At 41.2% G+C, this 10,678-nt stretch overlaps 1 protein-coding gene across 1 annotated transcript; it reads right to left on the bottom strand.

Moving 5' to 3' along the window:
* Positions 1–315: 315 nt before the first annotated feature.
* On the bottom strand, positions 316–3,321 carry LOC139448122 (uncharacterized). Its single transcript, XM_071229644.1, has 2 exons — positions 3,184–3,321; positions 316–1,659 (listed from the first exon to the last, which is right to left on the bottom strand). Exons 1-2 carry the CDS (start codon positions 3,319–3,321, stop codon positions 316–318), a joined length of 1,482 nt encoding a protein of 493 aa, XP_071085745.1.
* Positions 3,322–10,678: the final 7,357 nt, after the last annotated feature.

Below are 10,678 nucleotides of genomic sequence, written 5' to 3' on the forward strand. Positions count from 1 at the left end.
AGGGTACGGTATTATTGTCTCAACAACTAATTAAGACTCAGATAGGATATTAACTCGGCCACCTTCCAGCTGATCTGGAAACGGTAACTAATTTGCAATGGTTGAATTTCAGTTTCCCAAAAAAGAATGGATATTGTTGTAATTGAACTCAAACGTCTAACACCTTCAGGGTGTCTGTCCAATCGTGGCCCTCTTCATTAATATTGGACTTTTCTTTGTTGTTTTTTTATGACCCCTTTTGTTTCATTCGTGGGTAACGGTAGATGAGTCTTGGAGATAACAGACAGAGCTAAATACTGGTATATTTTGGTTTGATCAACACATCAGGGTTTGACTTGGTTCTATCCTTGCCCTTGGATGCAATTGGGTGTCATGGTAGAACTCGTTCTCTGTGAATTGGTAGAACACGTTCTTAGTGCTTTGATAGAACACATTCTTAATGTAATGGTAGAACTCGTTCTTAGTGTAATGGTAGAACCCGTTCTTAGTGTAATGGTAGAACTCGTTCTTAGTGTAATGGTAGAACTCGTTCTTAGTGTAATGGTAGAACTCGTTCTCAGTGTAAGGGTAGAACTCGTTCTTAGTAAAAGGGTAGAACTCGTTCTTAGTGTAATGGTAGAACTCATTCTTAGTGTAATGGTAGAACTCGTTCTTAGTGTAAGGGTAGAACTCATTCTTAGTGTAATGGTAGAACTCGTTCTTAGTGTTATGGTAGAACTCGTTCTTAGTGTAATGGTAGAACTCATTCTTAGTGTAATGGTAGAACTCATTCTTAGTGTAATGGTAGAACTCATTCTTAGTGTAAGGGTAGAACTCGTTCTTAGTGCTTTGATAGAACACATTCTTAATGAAATGGTAGAACTCGTTCTTAGTGTAATGGTAGAACCCGTTCTTAGTGTAATGGTAGAACTCGTTCTTAGTGTAAGTGTAGAACTCGTTCTTAGTGTAATGGTAGAACTCGTTCTTAGTGTAAGGGTAGAACTCGTTCTTAGTGTAATGGTAGAACTCATTTTTAGTGTAATGGTAGAACTCGTTCTTAGTGTAAGGGTAGAACTCGTTCTTAGTGTAAGGGTAGAAGTCATTCTTAGTGTTAGGGTAGAACTCGTTCTTAGTGTAAGGGTAGAACTCATTCTTAGTGTAAGGGTAGAACTCGTTCTTAGTGTAAGGGTAGAACTCATTCTTAGTGTAAGGGTAAAACTCATTCTTAGTGCAAGGGTAGAACTCGTTCTTAGTGTTATGGGAGAACTCATTCTTAGTGTAAGGGTAGAACTCATTCTTAGTGTAAGGGTAGAACTCATTCTTAGTGTAAGGGTAGAACTCATTCTTAGTGTAATGGTAGAACTCATTCTTAGTGTAAGGGTAGAACTCATTCTTAGTGTAAGGGTAGAACTCATTCTTAGTGTAAGGGTAGAACTCATTCTTAGTGTAAGGGTAGAACTCGTTCTTAGTGTAATGGTAGAACTCATTCTTAGTGTAAGGGTAGAACTCATTCTTAGTGTAAGGGTAGAACTCATTCTTAGTGTAAGGGTAGAACTCGTTCTTAGTGTAATGGTAGAACTCGTTCTTAGTGTTATGGTAGAACTCGTTCTTAGTGTAAGGGTAGAACTCATTCTTAGTGTAAGGGTAGAACTCGTTCTTAGTGTAATGGTAGAACCCGTTCTAAGTGTAAGGGTAGAACTCGTTCTTAGTGTAAGGGTAGAACTCGTTCTTAGTGTAAGGGTAGAACTCGTTCTTAGTGTAATGGTAGAACTCGTTCTTAGTGTAATGGTAGAACTCGTTTTTAGTGTTATGGTAGAACTCGTTCTTAGTGTAAGGGTAGAACTCGTTCTTAGTGTAAGGGTAGAACTCGTTCTTAGTGTAAAGGTAGAACTCGTTCTTAGTGTAATGGTAGAACTCGTTCTTAGTGTTATGGTAGAACTCGTTCTTCGTGTAATGGTAGAACTCGTTCTTAGTGTAAGGGTAGAACTCGTTCTTAAGGTAATGGTAGAACTCATTCTTAGTGTAAGGGTAGAACTCATTCTTAGTGTAAGGGTAGAACTCATTCTTAGTGTAAGGGTAGAACTCGTTCTTAGTGTTATGGTAGAACTCATTCTTAGTGTAAGGGTAGAACTCGTTCTTAGTGTAAGGGTAGAACTCATTCTTAGTGTAAGGGTAAAACTCATTCTTAGTGCAAGGGTAGAACTCGTTCTTAGTGTTATGGTAGAACTCATTCTTAGTGTAAGGGTAGAACTCATTCTTAGTGTAAGGGTAGAACTCATTCTTAGTGTAAGGGTAGAACTCGTTCTTAGTGTAATGGTAGAACTCGTTCTTAGTGTTATGGTAGAACTCGTTCTTAGTGTAAGGGTAGAACTCGTTCTTAGTGTAAGGGTAGAACTCGTTCTTAGTGTAAGGGTAGAACTCATTCTTAGTGTAATGGTAGAACTCGTTCTTAGTGTAATGGTAGAACTCGTTCTTAGTGTACTGATAGAACTCGTTCCTAGGGCAATTTTAGAACTCATTCTTAGTGTTATGGTAGAACTCGTTCTTAGTGTTATGGTAGAACTCGTTCTTAGTGTAATGTACAGCAGTACACCTGCCATGCGACGGCGGCCTGAAAACAAACCAGACAATCAAGTGATAGTTAAACCCAAAAAAACAGTGACAAAGTGATAGTGCACTTACTGATTTTGTTAAAAGTAAGAAAAATGATCCGTTATTTTTTAATTATGTTTGCTGTGTACAAGGACTGCTGCTTACAAGTAAAGAGAAACATTTAAGAAATATGTTCGATTGCAATACAGTGTGGGCAGTTTGACGTCTCGACCCAATCATTTCTTTGTAGTTGACTCAGTATTCTTTTTTATAGCTCATTTTCTATATGATTATATAACTCAGAATATAATTGTAGAACCATTATTGGAATTGTATAACTCATTCCTAGTATAATGGTATAACTCATTTTAGAATGATGTATAACTCATTCTTAGTATAATTGTATACATCACTCTTGTCACTTGGTATAACTCAGTCTTGGTCAAATACTTTAGCTCATTCTTAGTATAATAGTTTTGCTCATTCTTAGTATATAACTCATTCATAGTTAAAGAAGATATTTAGATACGCTGAAAAGACGCGGGGAAACGCACTCATTAAGTCAAGAAAACCGACCGCCAAACTTGCCTCATATACTTGTGTCCACAATACTTTCATAATGTGGGAAAACTTTCCCGATTTTCGAAGGGCGTCGTCGTCATCATCATCATCATTATTATCATCTTCATCATCATCGCCATCTCTTTGCTTTTCTTCATCATTTGTCTTCTTCGCTGTCACCATCCACATTAGGTAGTGGTAGTAGCAGCAGCAGCAGCAGCAGCAGCAGCAGTAGTAGTAGTAGTAGTAGTAGTAGTAGTAGTAGTAGTAGTAGTAGTAGTAGTAGTAGTAGTAATGTTGCTGTTATTAGTAGTATCAGTAATATATATTTTTCCTTAATGTACTCCCCCGTAAATATGAAGAAAATTTCAACTGTTCACAAATGGAATAATAACGATGTATCGTCTGACCTTAAATGCGCATATACAGGTAGGAAACAAAATGTTTGGCGAATAGAGTCACAGAGACTGTTGAGTCAATGGGGGCAGTTATAGTGACGCACTGTTGATTCGACAGCGGGCAGAGGAAAGTTAACTCCTTACAATCAAATGTTTAATGTTGACACAATATGCATCTCTAAACATATTGGCTGTTGTTTCAGTTAAGTCAGAGATCGTCCATTGGCACATCATCATATCCCGTTTCCTTGGAATGAGATACACGCACTCTTTATCTGTTATTAAGGACGCCATTAATGCCCCTGACCTCTGCCCCAACAACGACTACCCCGGGGCGGTGATGGGGGCAAGCTGCCAAATCTCTTGACCACCGTCCCAAGAGGTTTGCGGAAAGTTTGTGATCATATTTACAACAGCTCATCGCCATGCGGACTAATATTTGTCCATGCGTGACCTGTCGTGCTCCGGACATGGCCGGAGAGCCCCCATACGCGGGGAGCAAACAGCCCCCTCATGTCGCGAGAGGCCAATTACAAGCAGCCACGGGGCTGCACTAGTGGACGGGGAAATATGATAGCTATTCAACTGACACCTTCGCAGTTTTCTCTCAAAACCTAATACTAGTTGACAGGCAAATGCTACTTGCCGTTCCAACCACGTGCATCTCATTCAACCGTTATTGAGTGGCGGGTGGGACGATGGAAAATTTGACTTCAAAATAAGATAAACTATACCCTTGAATTAACGCCCAGTCATTATTCTCGTCTCCCTGTATATATTCTCGAGGCTGCAGGTGCTGAGCGGAACTGTATGTACGATGTTCAAGGGTTTAGAGTTTCGCCTATAGAGTCCATTCGGACTGTTTCCAGTATCGTACAATTAATAAGTGAAGACTGTTAGAAAAGTAGTCAAAGTCCTTCGCTTTGATTATCAGGAAATACTTACATATTAATTGAACTCCAAATGTCTCAATGTGAAAGGTTTGAAAGCTTGACTAACGCTTTGCCTCTAAAATTAAAGTTGTTTTCTGTTATATTATCTTTTAATATATAACAGGAATAATACATCAAGCCTAAAGCTGGTTTGAATTTACATATATTTACGAAATAGTTTGAAATCAAGTTGTTAATGCTGAGCATAATGAATATTTATAAATGCATATACATTTCAGCTTATTCACATACCGACAATCCATTTCTCCATCCTCGATTACCCATTGTATTGTTACACAATACACTGGATAACAGAGTATGCCTTTTCCTTCAAGTCGTCAGCCATGCCAGGGATGCAACCTTTGTCAACACTCCTCAAACAAACGTAATAAATGTTTGACAATGTTTGTTCGTTGGTTCGAATCCCAGATACGCTGTTTATCGTCCTTGGTTTTTTAAACAGTATGCACAGTGGTCTAAGGCGCTGAATTCGCTGTAAATAGTTGCGCCCCTTAGACAAGCAAGGATCCGAAACATCGTGATAAAACTCAATCATTATTCAAAGTGACGCCAAGCCCAACTCACTCACGCAATCACGTTAAAATGGAACAAAAAACACAATTTCTTCTCGCTCATACCCCTCTATATCCCTAAACACCATCCGAACAGAGGCTGTGACCCTATTTGCACTCGACATTAACCCTACAGCATAGTATCGATATTTAGTTGGATAAACTTCGCTTAACACGCTTTCAGACCTAACCCCGACGTCCGCTTACCCCCTAACAAGTCGAGATACCCGCCCCCAACTTGTCAGTCAATCCCTCAGTCACCAAAAACGCTGACCCGTGAAAAGTCAGCTACCCAGTATTCTCCACCAATTAAACTGGTCCTGTCTCTGTTTCGCGCTAGCTGCTTCTCTATGCTCGGCTAATTAGTGCACATAACCGTTATACCCCACCCAGGGGACCCCGCTTTCGTCTACATGCCACCCTCCCCCCGAATGAGCGCGTTACACACGGCACGATAATTGAATCCATGCAGTATAATTGGTGAACAGTTGCAGCCTCTATTTCAGGACCTAAGCCCTATTAGGAATTATCATGAAAATTAAATGTTCTCGCTGTTGCGCAATAATTTGATTTACTGAAAGAGCTGTTTATTTCGATATCATAATTACACCTTTGAATTATTCATGCAGTATCATACAATAGAATATCGAATGAACTGGGACAAATTTGTCAAATTTTGTCTGTCAGACGTTGATGCGAAATTAATTTGACCGTTTTAGTTAATGCCAATGTCCAAATTTCTATATTCTGACTATAACGTATAGATGAACAGAGAACCCGGGGGACAGGGGGCCTTCTCGCGATGCCGCTGATTATTGTACATTGCGTGAAGGCATTTACAATCTATTCTGACATGTATATAATGTGCATTCCCGACGGTGTTTTGTAAATGATGTGTAAACCGTCAATTTTGAGCAATAAATAAGATATTTAGTACCTTTCAATAAAACCTTGGCAAAAAAATAACCATTACACCGATGACGTCAGCCATGGAAGGTATCGCTAATTTCATGAGGTTTCTAGTTCATGTTTAGTCTGCTGCAGTCGGATTGTGTCGCCTTTGACCTTGCGTGAAAGCGGTTATCCGGGTCACGCAAACGTTTCATTTCAAGTTCACTGATATTCTAATACATTTCAAAAGAAAATGAAAATGTTGACCTTTTGAATAATAAATAGCTGAGGTGCATGAGTGAGTGAGTTAGTGAGGTTTTACGCCGCTTTTAGCAGTATTCCACCGACATCACGGCGTGGGACACCCGGGGTGCACGAGGTTTATTGCCCGTTATACGGTTTCTGTGCAAGGAAAACAGACATTCGTCGAATACAACAAAGTAAAAAACATTTTTTACGAATATTTCATATTTTACGGATACTGTGACTAAATTACTCATACTCACGCATTTGACAGATATTTAATAACTTTTTTACAAAAAAATATTTTCTTAAATAAACATATATTTTTTGCCTTTACACGGTTTTAGTGGGTAGGAAATAATGCCGTCGAAACCAAACGCTACAAAACTCAGATTACATAGAAGTGAAAAGCTGTACATATTAACTACTCCACCCGCTGTTCCCTTTCGCTACCCGCGGACCGTCACGTGATTGACAGATCACGTGGTCGTTGTCAACACTGTGACAAGCCAACCCTCATCCCATCTCACTAACAGCGATAACTTGAAGAGTGCCACTTGACGGCTTGGCTACAGCAAACAAGCTTGTCAATGACCATTCGCGGCTGAATGAGCCGGCCAATATGTATTCAATAATCTGCGCTGTATGATCACACGTCGTAACTGTCTGCTCGCGGTGTTGCTCGCATTAACGCCGTGTAGGATTTGTTCTTCATGTTTGTGCAAGGAAATTGACAGTAGATGGCGCCGGTCGCTATGTGTTGGACAGCATCTGGGCAGGGCGGTGGACATAATTACTGGTTTCCTCGCATCACCATAACAATCGCCATATCAGAATAACCCGCTGTTAATACACGCTGATTGTCAGATTCCGATGGGAAGCGCGCTAACGGTAAACACATTCATAAAGTCAGCCGTCCGACTGTGGTCAATGGTGGTCACTTGAAAAGTCTATCAGTAAGGCGATCAGACAGTGGATACTTGCGGTCATCACCTTCATGAAATCTCCGATTTGGGCATGAATATTGGCTTTCAAATGACGGGGGAGTCTAGTAGAGCTATAGCTAACTGCCACGGTAGGGTTTGGGAGCCTGGAGAGCATTTCACACTGGCATATATTGTCGAGAGGGTCTTTGAAGTTTAGCAGTTACTGACATGATACGAACACGCGTGGCGTGTTGTTAAGTGTCAATGAATACATAAATAATCGTTGGGATAGAAAAACCTACGGTGAAAATGTCATTAAATGTGGATTTTGTACTTGAATGGCGCATATGCACAATATGCCGTTTTAACGCTCCTACAAGTATTTCTACGACAGGTACCGCTTCAGTGTCGTTTGCGACATTAACGTTACAAGTTCTCCGACAATAACGGTACAGCGTCTACTATAAATATCACAACTTCTACATGTGCAACAACATCTTCTTCCACAAAATCTGCTACTGAATACGATACGACAAATTCCCCTGCAACATCTTCGACGACATATACCGCTACATCTCTCACGAGAAATACCGCTATATCTTCTACGACAAATACCGGGTATGGTACTTACAAACCAAGGATACTATTAATACAAATCTGGGATTCGAACCACGATTATTGGACCCTAGCACGACTAAGGGACTTAAAGCCTGTTCCATAGTGCCAGCCCACTGCGATACCTTGCTAGAGGTTAACATGGAAACCCCATTTACAAACTATACTGTCGCCTGACAGACCAATCCTTGTTTTATCCTGTTAATGTCAAGCGCCAGGTAGGGTAACTGCAAGTGCCATCTGTAACGTCGACAGGTATTGACGCGACAGGGGATCGAACCACCCACCTTCCTCTCTCCGTGCAGGTGAGGTGAGGTGAAATGGGGTTTAACGTCGCGTCCAAGATTATTGCACTTATATAGCGACGTGCACGTACGTGTGTGTGTTTGTGTGGCTGCTTGTACTAGTCCGGACTGATGCCGATTTATAGTGCTAGCCCACTGAGATACCATGCCGCAGTTTAACGTGAATATCCCACTCAGACACAGTATACTGACTCCTAGCCGACCAGTCCTTGTTTTAATAGCCGAGCCGAGACAGGGTAACAACAAGTACCTTCTTTTAACGTCTTTTGGTATGACGCGGCCGGGGATTGAACCCCGGACCTTCCGCTCTCCGGGCGGACGCTATACCACTAGACCACGGATGCGGTCCTCTCTCCAGACAAACGCTCTATTCACTTCATCACGGAAGTGGTTTGGTAGAAATATAAAGACGTTACTGGTTGTTATTGTCCTGGAAACACAGTTTCCGTATAAGCAAGGTCCATTTGAAACGACCACGTTCCAGTAACCCGTCAATAACTGGCTTGGTTGAATGATGGTGTAGTAGTACGTTAAGGATTACATCGTTGAAAGTGAATATTGTTTTATGCCGCAGTCAGCAATATTACACCTATATCATGGCGGTATGCGAACAAGCGACTCGGGACCAGGCAGACCAGTTGTTGAAAGTTTGAACCGAGATCCAAACCTTCGGGGAATAATCCAAACCGCAGTCAAAGACTGGAACATTATTAGGTGCGGCGTTAAACATCCAACAGACCAATACCTTTAACATGAGCCCTATATTGTAACAGGGGCGGTCGGGTAGCCTAGTGGTTAAAGCGTTCGCTCGTCACGCCGAAGACCCAGGTTCGATTCCCGACATTGGTACAATGTGTGAAGCCCATTTCTGATTTCCCCCGCCGTGATATTGCTGGAATATTGCTAAAGGCGGCGTAAAACCATACTCACTCACTCACTTTAGGCACGGGTGGCCCAGTCGTCCAAGGCGCCGCATTTCGCTGTGCAGAGTTGCGTCCTTTGGGCACGCCAGAAATCTATGATTGTGGGTTCGAATCCCGGTTCGCCCCGATTATGTTTCTAGGTTTGTCAGCACCATACCCGTGCTCGTGGGTTTCACCGAAGTGGTAAACGTCGGAGACCTGCATCACTTCGGGCTTTTCTCCCACATTAAGCTGACACGCCGTGATATAACTTGAATACTGTTAAAAGTGGCGTTAAATCCAACTCACTCACTCACTTATTGTCACGATGGAAAAGCCCAGCGCCAATGAATCTAACAATGGCTTGAGACCTGTCGAATATACCGCCAGAAAAGTGTATCTTCTTCATATTCATGCCATATATGTCATCATTATTCTGCTTACACACAAACCAAAATACTTTCATCCGATCCGTAGTATACTAGTAAGTAAGAGTGAATGTTTCGCGCCACCTTTAGCAATATTCCAGCTAAAATACGACTAGAATCACAACACCCATGGATAGAATTAAACACGGGTCCCCGGCACGACGAGCCAATGCTTGAACCACGAGGCCGCTTCATTGCAACAACCATAGGATACGACAACAACAGTATTTGTCAAATAATGCTTGACCTGAGTTCTGCCCGATCCTTCTTCTGAACAGTACGCTATCTCTGATTGGTGGACAAATGCTTTCTATTCTTTTAGTTACATATTCGACCGATCACTATGACAACCTTGCGATATACAGTGGTACAATGTATCGAAATGCACCGATAATCGGTTAATCGTAAGAGACGTAGAAATAACTAATCAAGACAGAGGGACCGCCTTAATCACCAGGTTTAGTCTGCGGAGATTTTTTCAATTCCAAGAATTGATGTCAAATGTTGTAGCAGAAAACCATGTTATTTACGAACGCTGGACATCTGGACTTCGGACTTTCGCAATATATTTTTCAAGAAAGTACTAAACCAGAATTTCGGTCAACCTCGGCCCACGTGACGTGAACCAGATCCTGAAGATGACGTCCACTATGTTTGATCTTGCCGCTCACAACATTAGTAAGTGAAACAACCCTGTGATTTACCCGTCATTCAGCGCCCAACATGGCAGAAGACCTTCATCACTTCTGGAATATTTTAAATTCCTGGCCAGACCATATAGTTATGGTCAGACAAGCAATCTTTACACGCATTGGTAAATCGGATCAGTTTAAGTATTTATTGTTGGTTGGTAATAACAGTACAAGTAACGGTAAATATAATGAAGATTTAGATAGACTTACGTTTTTTGTGTGGAAATCACATAAGTTCTATACTATTATACAGTATACGACTGGGGTTACCCTGTCCAAGATATGACAAGTGAGCACGTGAGGAAAACATACTGTTAAAGTTTGGCGTAAGATCGGCGACGTTCGCTTAGTGTAAAGTATATAGGCGTCAACAAATGATTGTCGAAATAATGTCACGAAGTTGTACCTTCTTTGAAACGGACCCCCCGCAAAGGGTTGAACGACCACGCCTTTCTTACGACGCGTGCGTAATAACTTATCTATTTATGGAATAGATATTTACCCACCTGTCCGGTTCATTTTTCTTTCTATCCTTTGTCAGATTTCAGTGGAAAAAAAATATCATACCATTATTCACTTTTTATATGAACTATCCACATCATCTATACAAGTAATCAACGCATCTGGGGCTGCAATATTCTC

Source organism: Haliotis cracherodii, unplaced genomic scaffold (genome assembly GCF_022045235.1).
Source record: "Haliotis cracherodii isolate W230 unplaced genomic scaffold, xgHalCrac1.p SCAF_10, whole genome shotgun sequence".
NCBI lineage: Eukaryota > Metazoa > Mollusca > Gastropoda > Lepetellida > Haliotidae > Haliotis > Haliotis cracherodii.

Excerpts from the sequence above, each read along its gene's own strand:
- LOC139448122 (XM_071229644.1), bottom strand. The coding sequence starts at position 3,321 with ATGTGGATGGTGACAGCGAAGAAGACAAATGATGAAGAAAAGCAAAGA. Across the intron at positions 1,660-3,183 it reads AGTTTTCCCACATTATGAAA|AACGGGTTCTACCATTACAC; the intron begins GTATTGTGGACA and ends CCTTACACTTAG.